Source organism: Cricetulus griseus, chromosome 2 (genome assembly GCF_003668045.3).
Source record: "Cricetulus griseus strain 17A/GY chromosome 2, alternate assembly CriGri-PICRH-1.0, whole genome shotgun sequence".
NCBI classification, from domain to species: domain Eukaryota; kingdom Metazoa; phylum Chordata; class Mammalia; order Rodentia; family Cricetidae; genus Cricetulus; species Cricetulus griseus.
The window spans coordinates 13,880,111-13,903,702 of NC_048595.1; the positions used below are offsets into that span (position 1 = coordinate 13,880,111).

General features: G+C 44.1%; 1 protein-coding gene across 9 annotated transcripts in view; it reads right to left on the reverse strand.

The window, feature by feature from the left end:
- The window catches only part of Ubr4 (ubiquitin protein ligase E3 component n-recognin 4), a 111,914-nt gene that overhangs the window by 86,418 nt on the left and 1,904 nt on the right, over positions 1–23,592 (reverse strand). For 8 of the 9 annotated variants that reach the window (XM_027399859.1, XM_027399861.2, XM_027399863.1 and 5 more), the window contains exons 2-18: positions 17,580–17,677; positions 15,281–15,384; positions 14,378–14,507; positions 14,135–14,274; positions 13,230–13,332; positions 12,970–13,111; positions 12,710–12,834; positions 9,942–10,066; positions 9,338–9,397; positions 9,067–9,257; positions 7,443–7,542; positions 7,174–7,311; positions 6,517–6,634; positions 5,425–5,612; positions 4,287–4,446; positions 4,123–4,208; positions 286–455 (exon numbers count right to left, since the gene is read on the reverse strand). In XM_027399859.1, the coding sequence (XP_027255660.1) occupies positions 286–455; positions 4,123–4,208; positions 4,287–4,446; positions 5,425–5,612; positions 6,517–6,634; positions 7,174–7,311; positions 7,443–7,542; positions 9,067–9,257; positions 9,338–9,397; positions 9,942–10,066; positions 12,710–12,834; positions 12,970–13,111; positions 13,230–13,332; positions 14,135–14,274; positions 14,378–14,507; positions 15,281–15,384; positions 17,580–17,677 (2,178 nt within the window). The remainder of the gene's footprint in view (positions 1–285; positions 456–4,122; positions 4,209–4,286; positions 4,447–5,424; positions 5,613–6,516; positions 6,635–7,173; positions 7,312–7,442; positions 7,543–9,066; positions 9,258–9,337; positions 9,398–9,941; positions 10,067–12,709; positions 12,835–12,969; positions 13,112–13,229; positions 13,333–14,134; positions 14,275–14,377; positions 14,508–15,280; positions 15,385–17,579; positions 17,678–23,592) is intronic. The other variant, XM_027399858.1, reaches the window with a different exon arrangement.

Consider the following 23,592-nt stretch of genomic DNA (forward strand, 5'->3'; position numbering starts at 1 on the left):
GGGCTCATGTAGGAAGCACACTAACCAAGGGCATGCCGCCTTTCTCCTCCAGGAGACTGGTCATCTTTGGAATCCAGGCTCTGAATGACAATTGTAACCAAATCTTCCATGGCTACAGGAAGCGTCTTTTCCCAGACCACACTGTTTAACAAAACATCTGCCAAACTCCCCCATCACTTCTCCACCCCTCCTAAATACAGACAGCAGGTTCTTACAGCGAGATCGCCAACCAGTCAAACCCTTACACATAGCACTCAATCATCCCCAGACCTGTTAGGGTCTTACCTGTCCCACACTTTCAGGCATTCTGGGACGTCAGGATCACCTTGTGCTCCAGCTTTATGTTGCCAGATAAGCAGGAGGCGGGAAAGCACAGAGAGGCCTTGGGGGTGAATGTACAGGGGCCAAGGACCCTCAGAGAAAGGAGCAACTCCCAACTGCTGTAGCAGTGTATTCTGAAGGAAAAAGAGACACAGAACAAGTCAAAAGGTGATATACATTTACCAACGCTCCTTTTTGAATAATGAACAAGAAAAGGACTTGGCAGTATTATGTCTAGAAGAAATCTGGAGAAAAACCATGTTGTCCAACAAATGAGAAAAATACAATGAACCCCAATTACACCTGCAGCTTAATTAGTGTCTACAACAGGCTTTGGAAAAAGACAAGTGCTTGGAGACAGTGAATCACGGCAGTTTTCAAAGAGGCTGGGAAGTGAACAGTTGGTGCCTTCAGAAGGAAACTCAATAGATGTCACAGTGGATAGACTGTTAGTTTTTGTTCTTGTTTTTTTCAGACAGAGTCTCTCTGTGAAGCCCTGGCACAACTGGCTGAGTGCTTCATTTACAGCTAGTTAACTCAGACAAGTAACATACGGGACAAACACACACACACACACACACACACACACACACACACACACACACACACTCTCTCTCTCTCTCTCTCTCTCTCTCTCTCTCTCTCTCTCTCTCTCTCACTCCTTGGGTATCTGACAAGTGGTAATAGTGTTAAATAGAGAAATGCTGCCCATGAGAAGCCACTATGTGTTACTCAGCAGGGCCATCTATTGAAAAGCCCTGCTGGTCAATGGTTACAGTTACCATGGCCTGGCAGCTCTCTCAGAGCTCGGCAACATGGAGGACTCCCTCCCCAGCAGACATCCTACCTGCCCTTATTTGGAGAAGGGCTCTAAGCCTGGAGGCCTGACCTTATCTTAAAGTTGTCCCTAACCCTGGATGCCTGATTTATCTCTAGTGTGACCCTTGGCATAGTTCCCTGTTAGAGCTCTCCTCCGGCTGCCCATATGTAACTATGACTTGTACTAGGAGCTTTATGATAGGAGTGTGATGTTTAATGCAAGTTAGGTGATGCCCAGCCACTGGCCCAGCCTTTATATCCCCCTCTAGTTCTGGAATAAAGTAGAGCTATAATACTTAAACTGTCTTCCTAGAGAGCTGACTTGTCAACTCAATAGCCATGTGACCCTGCTCACTTGCTCTGTTCCCTCCCCTTCATGGACTTGCAGCCAACAATCCCTGAGGAAGGAGAACCACAGCAGTCCTTACTCCAGCTGAGTATCCCTCCTGAGGAACTAAGTGCAAATACACACAGTGAGCAGGTGCCACTGAAACACCACACAAATGTCTGATTTGCCATATGGCTTTGAAAGAAACAAATCATGCTAGAAGAAATTATTTTCTTTCTTTTCTTTTTTATTTTATTTTATTTTTTCAAGACAGGGTTTCTCTGTGTAGCCCTGGTTGTCCTGATAATTACTTTGTAGATCAGGCTAGCCTTCGACTCAAAACATCTGCCCACTTCTGCCTCCTGAGTACTAGGATTAAAGGTGTGTACCACCAGTGCCAAGCAACTAGAAGAAATTTCTAAGTCTGACAAACAAAATTGTATTCTGCAATATCCTTGATAATGCAACTCCTTGAAATTCAGTATCATGGATCTCAAGGGCTGTTTTCAGTACCAGGGAGTCACTCGATGGCCAAGCACTGCACTGACAGCAATGCATACAGTTTCCCAGGGAACTTACAGCCCCCTAACAGACAAGGATGAAAAGAAGTTGGGAATTCCCTGTGCCATGACGTCAGCAGTCCACACAAGTTGGCAGCTCCCTCTCAAATGCCGAGAGCAACATCACTATGAGAGGCCTAGGGATTCCAGTCCAGAGAAAAGCATTTCGTCTCTGTTCTCTAGACAAGTAGGCAGGACAAGACTATGAACTCTGAAACTTCCCTAAGTAAACTCCACTGGGGAAGAAACTGAGCACTGCAGGACCAGCTTCAGACAGTCTGGGAAGCTGCTGCAGAAGCCACACACTGAACAGCTCACTCAACCTATATTTCCTTCCTGCCACAATAGAGTATTTCTCTTAACAATAGGCAGGGTTAATACATTTCACAACCATCTTTTTAAACAACAGAGGAAAACTTTAAGGGTTCTCTCAAACATTTTGGGAATCTGAGAATTTAACTTTTTCCAATAGCTTCCTAGGTTTTATTCCTTTGGGAGAAACTGGCAAGCTCCTAAAATACAGTACATCTGCTGTCTGCTGAAATAATCGCTTTGTTTGGATTTTTTTAGATAAAAGTTTCATGACGTTGCCAGGGGACAGCCTTGAATCTGCCATCCTCTTGCCTCGAATCTGAGCAGACACTGATATAATTAACAGTAACAGAACAACTTTCAAAATAGTTTCAGGTCAGACTTGGAGATCCTCCTGACTAACTGGCACTGGGGGAAGGAACAGTATACAGAAGAAATCATCCTTTTGTCTGGGGTTCAGGAATCAAAGCCAGGGCCTTGCATGAGCAGGCATGTGCTGTACCAGCTCCACCCCTGACCCAGAATCCACATTTTAAAACATCTCCTTGTGTACATTAAAAATAAGTTAAAACTAACTTTGCCCATGACAAAAAAAAACAAAAAACAAAAAAATTGCCTGCTGGAGCAATGACACAGGCCTGTAATCCTAGGCAATACAGGAGGACTGCCAAGAGTTTAAGGCCAGGTTAGGCTAGAGTCCCAAGTTAGCCACAGCTAGAGAGAAATCTTAGTAAAACTAAAACAACTCAAGTCTTAATAAAAACAGCCAAGTTATCATCAAAATATGACACTACCGAATGTGAGAAAAGGGTATAAATCCACATGACCTGACACCTAGCTAGCGGGAGTGAAAACTGCAGTCGTTGTACAGCAGTGTGGCCTGATGTACTGACGCACACTGAATAACCTGGCAATTCTACTCCAAGTGACAGCCCCAAGAGAACTACTCTCCTCCACACATCACAGGGAACACAAGTAAGAAAGACCATAGCAATATCTGGAATGCAATAAGCCTGGACACAATTCAAATGCATCTCGTGGAAATAGAGAAGATGAATCAAGCTGTATTCATCAAGCTGTTGTGTTATGCAAGCACAACAGGTATCACACAGCAGTGTAAATAATACAGAATACTCTGTTATAGACAGTGTAAATAAGGACTAAGAAATATTCGCTACAGACGAATCTTGGCAAAAGACATCTATGATTAATACTAAGTGAGAAGCAAAGCACATAATGCCATTCACTATAGCTAAAAGCGTTTTAATTTGAGGAGTATAGATATATGTGACACTAAAGAAATGAGGACCTTGAGACTTAGGGTTCAAACCATCACCTACTTCAGTAGGGAGGGAATCATGCAGTTTCATGTTCAGTCAAGGTCCTGGACTCAGTTTTGGTGATAGATTTGTAAGGGAAGCATATCTCCTGTGACGTGATGGCCACTTTTACAGTGCCTTTAACTTTGTATTTTCCTCATCAGACTGGTAAACAACTGTCACTCTTACTTTGTAAATTACTTTTGGCGAGTTCTGACTACTGGTCTACTATGAGAAGCACGGGAGCTAGTTTAGCTGTTTTCTTCCTTTCTTTTAACTTCATGACTTAGGGAAAAGAACATCTTTTTCTTCCTAATATCCTAACCACTACAGAGAGGAACACAGAACACCCAAGCAAAGCTCTGTCCAGCAGAGTAAAAACAAGCATCCTTCAATCATGAGAACCACCACATCCCGGGGAAGGTGAGGTGTTCCTGCCTCGGCAGCCACAGTAGACACCAACCTGAAGGTTCGGGGACTGTAGGTCAGAAGTTACCAGGGAGTGGTTGAAGTGATAGAGAGCAGCAGCAAAGTCCTCATCTGATGACCCTTAGGACAGAGGGATACAGTTACTCAGGAACTTGGAACCATAAGTGCCCTGTAACAACACCCAGCCTCTCCACTGACCTTTGAGTCCATCTTTGTCCACCTCTTTAATGATGCTGGCCAGAGTGGCCATATGGTGCTCTGAAAGAGACACACTAAGATAGTTCCGGATGAAATTGTTCCGAGAATTCAACATGGACGATGTGATAAAGTTCAGGATGTTGGAAGCCAGACCTAAGAACTAAAAGGAATAGAAAACAACTGAGATCAGTGTCACAGTATTATACAAGTATTTGTATAATAGTAGTATACAAGCCCAGAAGCCCTCATGCCAAAACTGAAGGCTATTGCTTAATTCTTACAGTAGGACCATATCCATGAGAATCAGCTGCACAAAATGGAACACCCACTTGATCCGACCTCAGAAAACACTGTCCTTTTTGTTGTTGTTGTTGTTGTTTTTGTTTTTCGAGACAGGGTTTCTCTGTGTGGCCCTGGCAGTACTGGAACTTGCTCTGTAGACCAGGCTGGTCTCGAACTCACAGAGATCCATCTGCCTCTGCCTCTGCCTCCCAAGTGCTGGGATTAAAGGCATGCACCACCAACGTCCAGCCCCTCAGAAAACACTGTGTGAGGCAGGGCCTCAGAGCCCACCATGTCCAGCTCCAGACACTACTAGTATCATACTGGAGACCGACCCCCTACATCAATGACTATTACACATATACACATTCTTACCTTTATTATTAAATTGATATCTCATTATTATAAAAACTATTAAATGATTCTATAAATGGTTTATGCACATTACCTTGAAATAGGAAGCTACATGAAAAGATTATACATGACTCATTTACTGATAAACTATCAGAATAGGGACTGAAACACAAAAGATAATCAATAAATATTAGCTGAGTCAATAAGTAAGCGTTTCTGATGCAGCAGACCTAGGCTGCAGGCTTTGAAAACACTTTCACAACACCTTTCAGGAAGGGTTCAATCACTCCCCAACAAGGAGACATGCAGATTCTGACCCAGAACCATCAAGAGGAAAAAGGAAGCTTCAAATCAGCACTGGAAACAAGTTATTTAATGACACATAATTACTCCCTGCAAGTCCTACACAGAGGCTTTAGCTCAGATGGTCTGCTTCTCAGCTCAACCATAGACGGAAATAACCCTCCTCCCCCACCACCAGAACCTCAGAATCCACTCTTACCAACTCAGGATCTTTGCGACTGGCCAAGATGTTGCCCTTCTCACCAGAGGCCTGTTTACTGGGGCTTTTAACCCGAGGAGAGCTCTCCAGGGGAGGGGGAGGTGGAGGAGGTGGAGGTGCAGCTTTCTCTTTACTGGGAGAGATGGTCTCCTCAAACCACTGCCCCAAAATAGGCTCACTGTCATCATCTGAAGAGAAAGAGAAAGTGGCAAAAATAACCATCTGTGTGTGCATGAACCTGTTTTCTGAAAGTGCTAAGTCAAAAGACCACAGGGCATGCTGATGCTGATGCGGAGGATGGGGACAGACCCTGTCAACCTGCCAAGACAACTAAATGGATACATAAAGTGCTTCCATTTTATTGTATACAAGTTATAGTGCAATAAAACCGAATTTTTTAAAGAGTTCAACAACAGAAGAGAAACCATTTCCTCTTATCTGTCTGCCTGGAAAGAAGCCAAGCATTACAAGAGCAAACTAGTCTCACCAGATGACAGATGCCCAAATGCCAAGAATCATACCCTTGGTGTTTCACCCTATCCCACAAACTTGACCATGAACGGGAAACTGAGAACTAATCTTCTCTCATACCTAAGCTACAAATCCCTGGTAAAAACCAGCCCCCCTGCCACATGACCTTTTGACCTGCACAGAGAGGGCAGAAGTCCCAGCATAGGTCAACAGAAGAGGAAACACAAGCAACTAAGCTGTATTTAGATTCTGACAGAAATGAAAAGCTACATGGGCTTGGTTGAAAGCAGTATTTATAATTTAGTATTCTACACTCAACTTAGTATTTTTAAAACGGTCTCATGTAGCCCAGGCTGGCCTCTAATTCACTTAACTAGTCAATAATACCCTTGATCATCTACCCCTCTTCCTGCCTCCCTAGTGCTGGGATACTAGGTGTGTACACCACACCTGGTTTACCAGGCTGAGGATCCAACCCAGGGCATCACACATTCTAGGCAAGCACTTTGGCAGCACTCCCTGCCCCTCAAGCTACTCTTCAACAGCACATCAGTTCTGAGAACACATAAATACAAAGGTGAGACAGAGAAGCACAGGAGTTGGAGGGCTATCTCTAGCTACCTTGGCTGCTGTCCTCCTCAGTGCTACTGAAGTCATCCTCGTAATACGTGTTGGAGTCGGTGGAGGCGCTGGCATCACTGCTCATGGAGCCCTTCCTCTGCCGCTGCAGGACACATGCCTAGGGAAACCACAAGGTTGCACAACACATAAACCCAAAACAGAGGTGGGACATTTCATCTCCTTAACGACCTACAAGTGTCTCCATATCTCAGTTGCTTTTCCCCACGCAGGACTCTCGTGGCTTTATCTTACATAAGCACTCATAACCAGAGACATTGCCAAAGAATGTAAAAGTGCATTCCTGGAATGTCCACCCTGCTTCTGCTTCAGACTTGTCACTACAAGTCACCAACGGTCAGCATATATCTAACACTGGCAATCAATAACTGATTCCAAAGCTCCAAGAAGCTTTATCAAGCTGGGTACAATGACAGCATGTGTCTGTAATCCCAGGAGGTTGAAGCAGGACGATCACCTGAATGCAGGAATGTAAAGTCCAGCTTAGGCAACAGAGAGACCTTAAGAAAGGGAGGCAGGAAAGGAGAAGAGAGGGGTTCTAGGTAAGCTTCCTTTCCAAAACTATTGCCACAGTCTACATTTACAAACACCATACTCTTGTCAACTTACTCTGTTTATGAACGGCTTGATTTGACCCACCTTTCTGTATGATGTTGAAAGTAAAGTCAGGAGCAGGTTTGTCAGTGGGACAGAGTCAATCAGCCGTTGGATCCTTTGTGTGGAGGTGCTCTGGGCCATAATGCTCAGGACTGCAGGGGGACCATCTGTCTCCCAGCCCTGAAGATAACAAAACCAGAGGTGAATTAGTCATATTACCCTGGTAAGAAAGAACCCTCACTGATGGCTCCAGCTAGCACCCCAAGTAAACCCCAAACTGATCTGCAGACTCCAAAGAACAGCCTCTTCACCTTGTGGAGCGCCTCCACCTGCAGGTCTTGAAAGAGAGATGTCAGCAGCTTGATGGCATGGTTTGCCAGAATCACCGAGAGTACCCCAAACCCCTGATGCCTAAATAAATGAAAACAGAAACACAGACCTTAAAATCATTAACAATGAAGCACAACCTCAGACACAAATAGCTGTTATGTCACCATTCAGGCATCCTAAACCCCTTTCGGGATCTACAGACCTTTCCACCAAGGCAGGAATACTATACACATAAAAATCACCCTAGCCCTGCAGCTCATTCCCGAAGCCCAGTTACTGACTGTTACAGGATCTACATGCTTCAGGGTAAGAACCGCTTCCAAATGAAACTATTTCATATCAATTCAAAACTGTTAGATAAAACATGCTAGTATTTAAATAACAGTTAATTTTTTTTCCAGATACAGTGTTTTACTGCGTAGCCCTGGCTGTCCTGAAACTTGCTCTGTAGACCAAGCTGGCCTCAAAGTCACAGAGAGCCACCTATCTTTGCCACACCAAGTACTGGGATTAAAGGTGTGCTTCACCACTGTCCAGCTAACAATGGTTTATACTATTTGGAGTTTTTTTTTGGGGGGGGATGGTTAAATTTTTAAGGAATTAATTTTTTGCGGGTTGGCAAGATGACTGAGAAGGTAAAGGTGCTTCCTGCCAAGCCTGACAACCTGAGTGCTGGGGTTACAAGGCTACATGGGTTCTAGGACTGCACAACAAGCCTATTAGCAGCTGAGTTAGCTCCCTAGCTCCACACAAACACTTGCGGTGGTACATTGAGTCTGCTGATGCTAATGCTTCTTCAACTTCCACCTCAACCTCAACAATTCCTACCCAAACACAGCACAACTCCTGCTATTCTCTTGCTCTGGCCTCTTTTCTTCACAAGAACTCGCTGCTTTTGCAAAAGATATAGGTTTAGATCCCAGCACCCACATGGTGAATCACAACCATCCATAATTCCAGTTCCAGAGGATTTGATGACCTCTTCTGACTTCTGTGGTTACTAGGCAGATGTGTGGCATGCAAATGTGTGTGCAAGCAAAAGATTCATAAAATAAATTTTGAAAGTAATAATTAAAACTAAGCACATAAAAAGAATTAAAAGAATAAATAAAATCCACAATGACTCAATTTAAGGAACCACCTGAGCAACACATTAATTACATTCATTGTTATCTCCTTCCAGCAAGCGCTGCTCATCTCCCCCCGCCTCCCCCCGTCCTGGAACTTACTCTGTAGACCAGGCTGGCCTCAAACTCACAGAGATCAGCCTGCCTCTGCCTCCTGACTGCTGAGATTAAAGGCGTGAGCAACCACTACCTGATACACATCTCATCTTTTGATCTGAACTTGCTAAAAACTCAGAGCACACACATCAGATATTCTTTCCGCCTCTCAAAGATGAAAAAACGGGATCAGAACCAACCAAGACCTATCCAGAGCAAGGGGCAGAGTGTACTTAGCATGCTCAGGCCCTGGCTACATACAATCTACAGCATGAAAGCAAACAAACAGGCTCTGATGTGGGGTCAGCAGCTCATCACCCCTGAGCAATAGGAGCACAGCAAGCACAGCGTCCAGAAGTGGAGGTCAGAGGCAGAAACATACCCTTTGCCAGGCCCCAGCTTTGGAGAGCCTACTCCCTCTTTCGTACGAGAAAGGATGTCTCTGACTCGGAGGGCAGCCAATGGGTCCTTCTCTTTCCCCTTGTCAGCTAGGGCTGTGGGACTAAGATTCAGTATGAGGAAGAGGCTGTTCAGCAGACACCAGGCGCCCAAGAGCTGAAAGTTCTGGAAGTGCTGGGGAGAAAGGACAAAACCAAACGTCAGCGGGAAATTCACACCCAAGAGAAGGTAACTGCAGCCCAGAGGCCTCTTACCTCACCACCAGCACGGCGGGAGCTGCTGATTGCCTGTCCGATCATGTCGTAGATCTCAAGCTGCCCAAGAACAAACGACATAGTCTCAGCAGGTCAGATTGCTATCACAAATCTATATCCTACTAACTACCTGAGCCAGTTTACTGGAAGAAATGTAACTGTCATCAGGTCACTCAGTAGCCTACTGCCATCAGTTTCTGATCTCATTGGGCACTGCCTGTATCTCACCCAGTGCATGACATCAGCCCAACTAATTCTTTCTATGCACTATTACAAAACCTTGTTTGCTATGTCCTACCTGGAAGTACACCAATACCCAGTAAACCCAAAGCAGTTTAATGAGAAAATGTCAATCCCACCTAAGGCTTATGGCTGCCACAAGCTTACTGAATTTTCCACAGGACCAATACAACATAGAAGGGGGAGCATCTATGAACGCAAATATGCCTAATACCTTGGCTGAATCCCACTTAGAAACTCTGTTCAGGGAAGGAATGTGGAGACTGCAGATACCCTAAGCCTTTTTCTCCATCAAGAAGTGGAACTAGCCACATTCCCACATTCTAACAGTCAAGGCTTCCATGTCACGAGACACTAGACTTACACATTTCTGAACAATCGTGGCCGCATCACTTTCATAGTCATCTTCTTTGGAGCTTGTGGATCCTGTCCTCACTTGCTGGGCACTACCCACATGAAGAATGGCCATGCAGGTGGCTACACTTACACCTGAAAAGAACAGGCACAGATTCCAGTCTTGGGGAGCTGCCTCAAACCCAAGATACAAAGATGGAACACCCCAACCACAAACAATTCCGTAATCTGATTACTCAAAAAACTCCCAAGGGCAAGTGTAAATGTAGTCCTGCTATATATAATCCAGCAGGCACACTCCTAACTAATCACCCAAATGAGTGAAAATTCACATCACACGATAACCTGCACATGAACATCTAATGAAGCTCTATTCATAACTGCCAACAAATAGAAGCAAGCAAAATGTCCTTCTAGATAAACATACAAAGCCAGGCATGGCAATACACAATTATAACCATAACATTCAGGAGTCTGAGGCAGGAAGATAACAAGCTCAAGTCATGTCTGAGATACAGAGTGAGTTCAAGGACAGGATGGGCAACTTAGCTACCATGTCTCAAGATAAAAAATAAAAAGGTTGATATTGCATATATAAACTCAGAAGTATAACACTAAAGTCTAGCATGAGTGAGGCCATAGGTTTAATCCCCAACATCTCTCTTTTTCTTTCTCCCTCTCTCTGTCTGTCTACAAAGACAGAAAAGCCATGGAGGAACCTTAATGGCTACTGCTAAGTAAAAGAAGCCAGTGTGAAAAAGCTACATATGATATGATACTAATGACACAATATTCTGAAAAGCTGATACTACAGCGACAGTAAGAAGTCCAATGGTTAGTAAAAGGTGGGGAGGACTACAAGATAAAGGGAGCAGCAGAGAGACATCTGGGGCAGTGACTATTCTGTTTGCTATGATAACAGTTAAACATGATGTCATACATTTGTGAAAAACCCAGAACCACATCACACACAAGAAGGGAATAGAGAGGGGAAGATAGACCAGTAGGGAAAACACTGGCTGTGCAAGCATGAGGACCTGAAAAAAAGAAAGCCTGGCATGGCAGTCTATGTCCATAAGCCAAGAGTTAGGGAGGATGGAGACAGTTAGACCCTGGGAGCTCACTAGCCAGCTAGTTTATGCAAAAAAAAAAAAAAAAAAAAAAAAAAAAAAAAGACACAAGCTAAGATGAGCACACCCATGTGCATACACAAGGACACACACATACAACCCCCAACAAACACACACACACACACACACACACACACACACACACATATATACACACACACACACACACACACACACAGAGAGGACTATAGACTAGTTCACATGTGTCAATAGTGGCTCATTAGTGATAGCAAATGGATCAAATATCAGTAGGGAACTACGAATGGCAATGGAAGCATGTGGAAACCATGTAGTACCTGCTCATTTCAAATACCTTTAAAAGAAAATCTAAGGCCAGTGTGCAGTGCACACCATTATTTCCAGCATTTGGGAGACAAACATACACATGCACAGTAAATGAATAAATCTAATTTAAAAAAAAAAAAAAAAAAAAAAAAGGTAGGGGACTAGAGAAATGGTTTAGCCGTTAAGAGCACTGGCTGCTCCTCCAGGGAACCCTGGTTCAATACTCAGCAGCGATACATTGCTCATAATCTCCTGTAACTCCAGTTGTAGGAATTACATGGCACCAGTCATGTACATGTTGCACATACATGTACATGTAGGGCAAATACTCATACACATAAAATAAAATAAATCTTTAAAGAAAAAATAGTATATAGCAACTGGGTGATGGTGGTGCACACCTTTAATCCCAGCACTCAGGAGTCAGAGGCAGACAAATCTCTGTGAGTTCGAGGCTAGCCTAGTCTACAAACTGAGCTCCAAGACAGACAGAGCTGTTACAGAGACACCCTGTCTGGGAAAAACCAATCAATCAATCAATCAGTAGATAGCAATAAAGGAAGATACACAACCCTGATTGGCCTCTACATGTGCTCACAAACAGCAAGTACACAGGAAAACACACACACACACACACACACACACACACACACACACACCCCACCAGCCGTCAGGCCCCACTTCTGAGGCAACCTGATTAACAGTAGGAACGGGGCTGTATGGAAACATGAATAACACTTTTCATCTGCACAGACACCACCTGTCCAATGAAGCCATCCCCAAATCCAATCTCAGAAGACCCAACCCCTCCTTAACCTGTGCCCAAACACTCTCCACATCTAGTGCTCTTGCATTCTTTTCTATTGTTCCTCTAGAGCTGAGTTCCAGCTCTTTAAAAAACCCAGACATAAGTGGGGATGCTTGTAATCGCAGAAATGAGGAGGGCTTGCTGGCCAGCCTATTTGGTGAGCTCCCAGTCAGTAAGAGACCCTATCTCAAAAAAAAAAAGAAGGTGGACAGCTCCTGAAGAACAACACCCAAAGTTGACCTCTAGCCTCTACATTCGCCCACACATGTGCACAGACATACACATCTGTGTATTCATAGGCACCCATACAAACCCATGTACACATGTGCACACACACGTTCACAAGCACATACATATACACAAATCGAGGCCAGCAGTTAAACAGCAGGATCACTTTGATGCCTGTAACAATTTCCCTTGGCCTACGTGTGATATTAGACAGCCTCAGGGGTAAGGGCACCAAGGAAGGAGAATGGAGTTCTCAGGGTTCTCATGACCTCCTCACATCAAATCCATGTTCCACTGAAGAAAATTAAAAAGAACATAATCTCTCACCTGCATATAGACAGCTGAGGCTGAGGACTGTCACATCTTGCAGACGAGAAGGATTAAGGGGTTCCAACACAGGTAGAGAAAGGGTATCCAAGGCCATGGTTACATCAATCACCAGTGAGTGAAAACTGGAACACAACAGAGATCAGCAAGGGTCTTATGGGCCTTGCATCTAGTCTGATAAAGAAAACCAGCATGGGTAAAGACTAGCCAGTTACATCCCTTTTGATTAGAATGAAGTATGAGGTCAAGGAGCATCTTACCCATTTCGAACAGCAGTGGCGTCAGCTACTGTTGCAGGCATGATGAAGAAGGAATTGGCTACCACCGCATCCTGGAACCGATTGATGTAACGCAGGAAATACGGGAGGTTCAGGCACACGCGAAGTAGCTTCTCTGAACCACCTGGATTAACAAAAAGGCACACTGTCCAACAGGCCTGTCTGGAACCCGTTCTCCTCCACATGGCAAGATGTTTTGGTAAGCATATAGACCAGCTTTCTAACAGCAGATGGACTCCTACCAAGCTCTTGAAGGCTAGCGACATTCTGAGCGATGAACACATTCTTGGTCTTGACAGCAGAGGCCTGATCTGTGGATGGCTGCTCATCATTTTCTCCTTCCACCTGAAGAGACACACAGGCCCTATCACGACCACTTGCCTATTGCCAAGGTACAAGGCAGCTCCCTGGACATGCTCTGACATTCCACTACAAGTGGGAAACTCTTACTGATCCAGGAGAAATGGCAAGAGAAGTAGAGAAATAAACTGCTCATAAACTGTGTATTTTACATCAAACAGTGAAGCCTTGTGAGGAAAACTACACATGCTTCTGTGGCATCCACACTGAGAAAAGCTCAAGAGAATGACCTGCAAATGGTACAAACCACACAAAGGAAGATGGGAGGTAGATTTGCTTCATTTTGTATGATTTGTTTTGCATATTCTTCCACCAAAGCCATGTCACTTAACAGTGGGAATCTATTCTAAGAAATGCCTCACTGAATGAGTCTGTCGTTGTACAAGCATCTGAGTAAACGTACACACACCAAGATGTCTACAAGGTCACCAGACATAAAGTTTTTTGGATCTACCATCATGTGTATGTGCCATGTCCTGACCAAAATGGTATACTGTATCTTTTTTGTTTGTTTTTTGAGACAGGGTTTCTCTGTGTAGCCCTGTTGTCCTAGCACTCACTCTGTAGACCATGCTGGCCTTGAACTCACAGATATCATCCTGCCTCTACCCACAAGTGTTGGGATTAAAGGTATGTGCTGTCACTGCCTGGCTTTTTTTAAATTTAATTTTATTTTTTTTGGGGGGGGACTGTATCTTTTAAGTAAGACATAAAACACAATCCTTTCTCAGTCCTATTATCTTAACACATTCCCTGAAAACAGGGATATTTGGGCGAAAGAACTTACCAGAGCCTGTGGACTAATGGGAGGAGATGGTACAGTTCTAGGGTTAAAAACTGAGGTCAGCTGGTTTAAAAAGTTCATCTGTACCTCCTTCTGCCTTAGCTCAGGGCTTACTGGTGAAGCCAGATCTTTCTGGTCTTCCACTATAAAATTCAGAAACAAAAAAGGGGAGGATGAGGAGAATGCCAACAGAAGGCAACAATGGCCACAGAGGTGGTCATGTAACCAGGTGTGTAGGGCACACACCATCTGAAAGCGTTGTCACTGTCTGTGGAAGCTTGGCGGATTTCATCATTGCTGTAAAGGTGATAATTTCCGTTCTGTCTAGTCGGCTACAGCCAGTGCACAGGCCTTTGATCAGCAGAATCAAGTGTTTCTGAAAACAAAACATATCCACATATGTCTTTTAGAAGAGTCTATCCTTTGGGGAGTCTAACTAGTATGGGGTTAGACTTAGGTTCATACTACTAACTGCATTATGAAGGGCTGGGAATGCTGGGGATGTAGCACAGCGCTAGAGCACCTGGCCCAGGGTTCAGTCCCTGGGGACTGCAGAAGGGGAGTAGAGAAAAACATAACTTCAGTGAAAAAAACCCAAGCAGTGATCTCAAGAGCTAACCTTGCAAATCTGTCTTATTCTCACGAAGCATATGACTGTTATCTGTTTTCAACTTGTGGCTATGGTTAACTTTTACAAAAACAAGAGGCCTTAAAACAAACTTAGATTCCGAGTCTCAATTATCTACAACACGAACGCTTGACGCTTCCATTCCTGCATGGCAACAATAAGCCATGGCCAGAGTTTGGTAAGCCTGGCCCCTTTTCTTTTAGTTGTATGTCAGTCAGCACACCCTTCTCACTGCTACCTGCTTACACATACAGAAACTTCCCATCCCTGAAACACTCTAGCCTGTCTACAGCCTAGCAAACTACACCCTCATTGCTGAAGTTCAGCCAGATGGAGCTCTCCTGTGCTTGCAGCATAAAGACTGCTAGCAAGCTACAACAGACACAGTATGCCCCACAAACAACTATCTGGCCATCCTCAGAAAAGGTTTATCCACCTCAGCCTAATACCATCCATGTATCAGTTCCCATACTTACAGCTGGTTTTAAAATAAGGGCCAGAAATGGACCCTCTGCTCTTACCTGGGACACGGCACATGCCTCGTCCGGGTTCTCCAGACGAAGGAGAGAAAACTCAATGAGGACTTTACAGGCCGCTGCCACCGACTGAAGCTGGTTCCGGGGAACTGGAAAAGCAAAAATAGTCACTTAATTGCCAACAACTCAGCCCCACACTCAACACAGCAGCAGAACAAGCACCGGGCTCACAGAGTCTACATTCCCAGCAGTCATCTCCCCAGATGACAAAAGTCAACTGCCCATACATCAATTTATGTGGTTTTACTAGATATTAAAAGAACTATAACAGGAAACACACTGCACTTCCTGCACTTCCAATGGGTCAGCTCACCTAATGCTTAGGTCACTTTGGAAGGGATACATCATCCCTTCCCATCATATTTTTAGGCTTATTTATTTTGTTTTTTAGTGTTTTACCTATATGCATGTATATGTACCACGTACAGCCTAGTGCCCATGGAAGTCAAAAGGGTATCAAATTCCCGGGAACTGAACTTAGGTATGATTCTGAGCCACCACATGGATGCTGGGAACCAAACCTGGATCATCTGCAAGAGCAGCAATTGCTTTTAACTCCTGAGTCATTTCTCTAAGCCCTCTCCTTTTGTTTTGAGACAGTCTCAATGTATTATTCAGGCTGGCCTCAAACTCACTTTGTAGCTCTGATGGATCCTGAACTCCTGATCCACCAGCCTTACGTTCCCAAATGGTGGGACTGCAGACACACACCACCACACCCTCCTCTTTCATGTTTGGAACATGGGCAAACTGAAGCACACATACGTTAAAAGACTTGCCTAGAATTACACAATTACAACCAAGTCCAGGAGGGTTGCCTCATAAGTTCATGCTGTTGGCCACCAGAGAATCACTACCTCTCCTTGTCACAGGCCCTAAGTGACATTATGCAAAGGCTGCAATTGCTTCAAGAAGCTGGCCAGAGCTCATAATAAACAACACTGGACTGGAAGAGTTATTCAGAAGCAAATCTACAGGCTCTGTTCAGTTTACTTACTGAGCAAGTTATTCAACTAAACAATTACAATTTATCAGAACTAAAAAATGCAGAAATTCTGGAATAATGTAAAATAGGACTTGGTCACTTTGAGAGTGGAAAAATTTAGCAAATGGGGAACAAAGGTCAAATTTCTTCACATACCAAAGAACACAAGAGATTCACACTCGCACCAAAACCAGTGAAGAGCAGAAACCTCTTTAAGGGGTGCTAACCCAGTCACAACCTACCAGCATCACCCTCAATGAATCAATCTGCAGCAGGTAAATGTATTTGTGAGTTCAACAAAATGCTCTGATGCCAGACAAGTTCATAGCCAGCTTGAGCTACTTGTTGAGGTCTAAGCCATCCTGGGCCATAAGTCTCAATGAGTAAAGGAATGACTGCAGGAGGCGACTCACAAGGCCCCAGTCACAGCTGAAGTCACAGTTAATAATGATGAGGGAGGGTTTTCTTCGGAAGTGTGGTCTCTAGCAGGTTGCCCATGCTTCATCAATAGAACCACACCTGTGTGTATCCAGGCAGCACTAACTACAGTAAGGTATTAAAAGAGAACATGAAGTTGGGAGGGGTGTGTTGGTGGGATCCAGGGACAGCTGATAGAAGGAGGGGGGTTAAAGACAGACATAAATAAAGAGCGCACGTGTATGTGTGTGTGTGTGTGTGTAAGGTTTTCAAAGAATAAAAAAAAAATATTATATATAAAAATAGGCTGGAGAGACAGCTCAGCAAAGAGCAGTATGTGCTGCTCTTGCAGAGGACCCAAGTTTCAGGCGGTTCACAACCACATACAAGTCCAGCTTCAGGGGCTCCAACGCCCTCTTCTGACCTTCAAGAACACCTGCACTCATGTGCACATACCCATAAACAGACAGACACACTCACACATAATTAAAAATGAAAATAAACCTAAAAAAGTAAATAAAAACAAAGAGCAAGTAAAAGCACAGAATCACATAAATTAAAATGGAAATGACAAGAAAGAAAATAAAAATAAGTAAATAAAGTGCTTTTGAAGGAAAATGGGACTGGCTTCATGGCTATGATGCAGGTGACAAAGCCAGCAGCTTTTAAGCTCCTGTGGCTGGCCCAGGCAGACATTTCTGTACTCCTTCCTGGGGTAGAAAAGTGGGGAGAAAGTGGGGAGATCACAGCTGTCCCTACTCACAGCTGAACAGCCTGGGAGTTGCTGAAACAAAACTCCATTAACAAATTGCTCAAGGAGAGAGTAACACCCCCCACACACATCACTAAGGCCTCAGCGGGTAACAGGGCAGGCATACTCACTGAGGCTACAGACCGTGGTGATGTAGTGTGTGGACAGTGCGACAAAGGACGAGTAGAATGGCTCATACTGCTTCTCGTGGTGCAGGATCTCTGACTCACTGAAAGGAAGACATCACCAACAGTCAGTCCCCATCGTGTGCCTCACATTCCTCTACCAAGTTGCCTTATTCCACCCTTTTGGCAACCTAGTTGGCAGAAAGTAAAGGAAATGGCTATTCAATCCCATATTTAACATGGGGGCTGGGCATGGTGCTGGGACACACGGCCATATCATATGCACAAGGCCCTGGATTCAACCCCAGCACCACAAAAACGAACAACAAAAAACTCAGAGAATAAAATCTATCTTGTTTAAGAAATCAGACTTAGGAAGAAGCAGAGGCTAATGAAGAGAAAACATTTTCTTTTTCTTCTTTCCTTTTTTTTTTGAAACAGGGTTTCTCTGTATATCCCTGGCTGCCCTGAAACTCACTCTGTAGACCAGGCTGGCTTCGAGCTCACAGAGATCCACCTGCCTCTGCCTCCCAAGTGCTGGGAATAAAGGTGTCACCACTACCACCTGCTGAGAAACCATTTTCAAATGAGAAGCTGTTTAAAGGGGTTGGAACTAGGTATGATAGCACCCATCTTTAATCCCAACATCAGGAAACAAAGGCAAGCAGATCTCTGTGAGCTTGAGGCCACCCTGGTCTACATAGCAAGTTCTAGACCAGTCTGGTCTACATAGTGAGATCCTGTCTCAGAAATGAAGTTAAAGAGGGAGCTGGAGATGAAGCTCAGCAGAGGAATATGTGGGGCCTTGTGTTCCATCCCCAACACTCCCCACAAACACAAAACAGAAGTAAGGAAACACAAGTGAAAATATAACAGAAGGCTGAGGCTATGGCTCAGTAGCAGAACCCTTAAGAACCCTTACCCCTAGAATTAGACCACATACACACGTAGCCCAAAATACCAATTTGTTCCATATTACTGATTAGAAAACACCTTAACTGTTTATGACTAAAAGTGGACAGACTAGGGCACTCACAATACTGGTAGCAAAAGCAGATGAAAGTAATTCATTCTCAAGACCAACTACAACAACAGAGTGCAGAGACTTTGAAAAAAATCAACAGTTAACAGTAAGAAGTTCCCTAATGCCAACACCCACTGCCTGAGTAACAGCCTCCAAGTCCAGGCCCCTTCATGGAGGCTAACACTAGACAGCAACAGAATAGCTAGTCCCTTTTCAAACTTCATCCCTGTCTTTATCTGAGGAATTGTCCTCTTTTGCCAAAACCTGGAGGCCAACTCACTCTAAAGGCTGGATACATTTAAGTCACTTTATCAAATAAGAAGCTAAACCACAAACCATGAACTAATGCAGGCAAAGAAAAGAACAAAATGTATCTTATTAGATGAAAAGAGGAGCGAGATGGTTAAATAGTTTCTTCAGTGAATTAATCCCTAGCAAGAAGTATCCACCCAGCAAGAGAAATGTAAACAGAGTTGATCCATTCACCAGCAGGCTATCTTCTTGCCAAATGAACACAAGAGCCAAAATGCCATGTCTGTGTTTGGAAAGTGTCAATGTGAGTGATGAATCACTTCAAACCACACTCACAAGTCTGGCACTGCAAGTGCTTTGCTGTCGGAGGATTAAATGAGTGTGTATCAAAGATTAGACCCTTATTAGAAAAGCAGGCCTAGAGCACCTAGGATGCACCTTCCAGCCCATCAGGTCCACACATCTGTCATGATAGGTAAAGAACAAGGAAACAGACCCGGCAGCAAGCAGCGCTCACTCTCCCTCTCTAGGACTCCCCTCTACACCCTGCCATTCACCAACACACTTGAGTTCCCTTGTCTATCTTCTTGTTTCTTGAGTGTTTTCTTTCTTCAATAAAAATGTCTGCCGAGTCACTGTCCTTCACTGTTTTATTTCAAAAGTTCCAATCTGCTTGCTTCCATTCTTCAGCTGACAAGTTTACCAAGTCTTAGATAAAAACTACCGACCCAAAGGGCGAGCTTATTCTGCACGTTCATTCCCATTCTGGTAATAAAATGAAGTGATTAACAAATAAACACACTTGAGCCAGGTGTTGGTGGCGCACGCCTTTAGTCCCAGCACTTGGGAGGCAGAGGCAGGCGGATCTCTGTGAGTTGAGACCAGCCTGGTCTACAAGAGCTAGTTCCAGGACAGCCTCCAAAGCCACAGAGAAACCCTGTCTCAAAAAACAAAAACAAACAAACAAAAAAAGCACACACAAAAACACAACAACAAATAAACACACATGCACACACAGGAATAAGTAAACTTATTTAGTTGCCTGCTCAGTCAGAGGTGTAGAGTGACAGTCGGCAGGTGGCTGTTTCTCCCACCCCCTCTTCGGTGGTGTTTTGAGACAGAATCTAATGCAGTGGTTCTCAACCTTCCTAATGCTGTGACTGATACAGTTCCTCATGCTGTGGTGACCCCCAGCCATACAATTGTTTTCATTGCCACTGTTATGAATCATAATGTAAATATCTATGTCTTCTGATGATCTTAGGTGACTCCCGTGAAAGGGTCCTTTGAAAGCCCAAAGGGGTGGTAACCCACGGATTGAGGAGAGTGGTCTCATGTAACCCTGGCTGGCATGGAACTCAATATACAGCTGAGAATGAATGGCCTTGAATGTCTGATCCTCCTGCCTACACCCCCCAGGTGCTAACAATACAGGAGTGTGCCAAGTATATGCTGCCAGGCATAAAGCATGTCTGGTTTGGTTGCTGCTGGGGATTGAACCCAGGGCTATGTGGATGTTAGGCAACTGGTCTTTTACCTGAGCTACATCCCCAGATGTGTGTGCGCCTCTTACCCCCAGGGCCTCGCAGATTGCACTATGACAGATACACGATAAGTCCAACCCCCCTTCCTAGTAAATATATAGCAACCTTACTCCAATAAGGTAACAAGGATGGATCTTGAGGGAAAGATGGGTATTGGTAAAGGAAAAATGATACTACATTCAGCTCCATTTATAATCTATTTATGGTGGGCTAGCAAGACAGCTCAGTCGTTAAGAGTACTTGCTACAAAAAGCCCGGTAACCTGAGTTTAATCCCAGGAATCCGAAAAAAGTTTGTCCTCTGACTTCCATATGTGTGCCAGAGGACAGGTGCCACATACATACACACATTACACACACAGTGAGTTTTTAAATAGAAACAAAATAATAGGCTAGAGTAACCAGGGATAAGGTGGGCAATACGTGCTTCTAAAAGGCTAGAAAGGAGTAGTCATAACTCCTATCCCTTGATTTTGGAGGAACGCCACTATAGAACAATATGTTGTCACCCATTCCCCCAGGAAATATATAAACACAAAGATCCCAGCAAATGCTAAAACCAAAGAAGAGGAGCAGAGGGCAGAAGGGTCAGTAGGAGGGCGAATGAAGAAATCGAACACAGATATAGAAGAAGAATGAGGCAACTTGAAGGCATGTCAGCTACTTTCTTTAAACACCCACTAAGAAACTTTGCCATGTCCCCACTGCACTGAAACTATTAGACAAATATGATGAGGGTTTTCTATTCTAGTCAGTGGAAAGAGAAGAACAGAAGGCAGCCAAGTCAAGATAATGGAATTTGATGTTTAAAAAAAAAAAAAAAAAAGAAGGAAGAAAGGAAGACGAACGAGGGAGGGAGGGAGGGAGGGAGGAAAGGGAGGAGCACCTGGAAATACGTAGCTTATTTTAGAAAGAATGGGGGAGCTAAGGGTTCACCTCACTTTTCCCCCACACTGTAAGTCTATTTCATAGACAATGTAACTAAGTCCAACAACCCATTACCCTTTATCCACTTCAACTCCTAAATATAAAATTTATCATGTTATTTCTTTCACATTCCTTGGAAGCATATACACATCTATACACACACACACACACACACACACACACACACACACACACACACACACACATGCACACACAGGCAGATACACATACACCTATACATATAACCCAAGAACTGTGAGTTTTCTGTTCAATTTTTCTCCCATGCTCATGACTGAGCAGTGGTGCCTGTGACACTAAGACACCAAGACTGACCTCTAAGCACACTATCTTTTAGTGATGGGTTCCCCCACTGTGGCTCAACTGTCAACTATGTCACTCTAGCACGTAAGGGCAAAAGACAACAGTCAGTGCAGCACACACTCTTCAAGACTCCCAGGAAGGATCTGCATTACCTGGTAGTGTTCCAACAGCCTCCCTGTCCCTGGTAGCAGCTCTGCTCTAAATTCTAAGAAATACCTGGGCAACAGAATTTTTTCAAAGATGCTTATCATGAAAGAAGCCAGAGACACTCAGTAAGGGGGGAGGAGGATCTTTGTAGATCTCAATGCCAGCTATGCTCCCAACCATGTCTGGCAGAGTTCTCAAAGGAATTCTCTTGGCCATGTAACAACACAGGGGGCTGCACGCACACTTAAAAGGTTTTCAGTATGTACTAAAAGACCTGTGGGCTATGGACAGTAGAAGCCACCTGAACTCAACTAAATAAACTAAGACATCATTTTCTTTCAAAGATCTAATGACACTTTTGAGGGTACACATTACAGTTCATCCAAGCTAATCTACTGCCCTTTGTTTCATAAGGTGGTCTTAACATCAAGCAATCTTATCACAGTTAAGATCAGATCCTAAGAGTTTTCAATGTATTCTGTCTTCAAAAGGTCAAGTCCAATTATAAAGCTTGACTTGAGACAAGGGGTAAAATGGAGAAACTAAGAATCTCTCAGGGCCAATGTCAGACCTAGCAGCTTCACGAGAAGCAGTCAGAGAGAGAACGACTGCCAGACCGGGAATAAGGACTGCAGTAATGAAGCCAGCACATTGAAAAGGGATGCAAAGAACAGCACACTGCCACAGAAAAAACTGGGTCCCTGGAGGCAAGGGAAAAAAGGAGGGCAGCCACAACCATGGAAGAAACAAGTGCAGAAGATGAACAGCAGCCCCACAAGCACAACAGCAGCCTAGTAGCAGTCTGGGCCCTGAACTTACAACAGCTGGAAACAATGCCCACCCCAGGAGAAACCCTGGCTGAAGGATGACACTATACTGAGTGGCCTAAGGCCATAGGCAACAGATGTTTCCACATTTCTGAGCCCCCTACTGCATTTTTCTGGAAAGGAAACATTTGAGAAACGGGTAACGGTATAATTAGTGCACTCTAAGGCAGGCGGCAGCATCGGGCCCATAGTCTAAACCCAGATAGCTGCCTATGGGTAAGTGGATTTGATTTATTTGTTTGTTTGTTTGTTTGTTTATTGGTTTTTCAAGACAGGGTTGGTTTCTCTGTGACTTTGGAGGCTGTCCTGGAACTAGCTCTTTTAGACCAGGCTGGTCTCGAACTCAGAGATCCGCCTGCCTCTGCTTCCCGCGTGCTGGGACTAAAGGTGTGCTCCACCACCACCCGACGGATTTATTATCTTTTAATGTCTGAATCTTCTGCAATGTGTGCATTTGAGGTCTGTAAGTTAAACACACCATGTTGGTTAAAATTGTATAATATTGCACATGGCTTCTAAGATGGCAGAAGTGAGCCGCCCACACAGCCTGCAGTTGCTACCTGACCCTTTAGAGAAAGGCTGTATTATTGATCCGTGCTCTCTACACTCAACACAATACTATTTTACAGTAAGGAACTTATGAACCAGAGGTTTACTCTTTTTGTATGATCAAATTTTTCTCAAGAAGACACAGAAAGGATTTCAACATTCACTAAGCTATAAAAGCCAGAACATGGAGTTCAAAACTTCTGACTTCCAATAAAACAAATTACTTCTCCTAAAACCATAGAGATTTTTCTCCTGTCTACAGACAGTTACTGGTTCTCTCAGGTAATAAAGAATGTAGAGGGATGACTAGCACTTAGCAAAATTCGAATCTAGTTCCATGTTTGGATTCAACAAGGTTGCAAAGGGTTGCTCTAAGTTTAAAAAGCAAGAGCCAAGAATATGGAGTGTACACACAAGTATCAACAAATG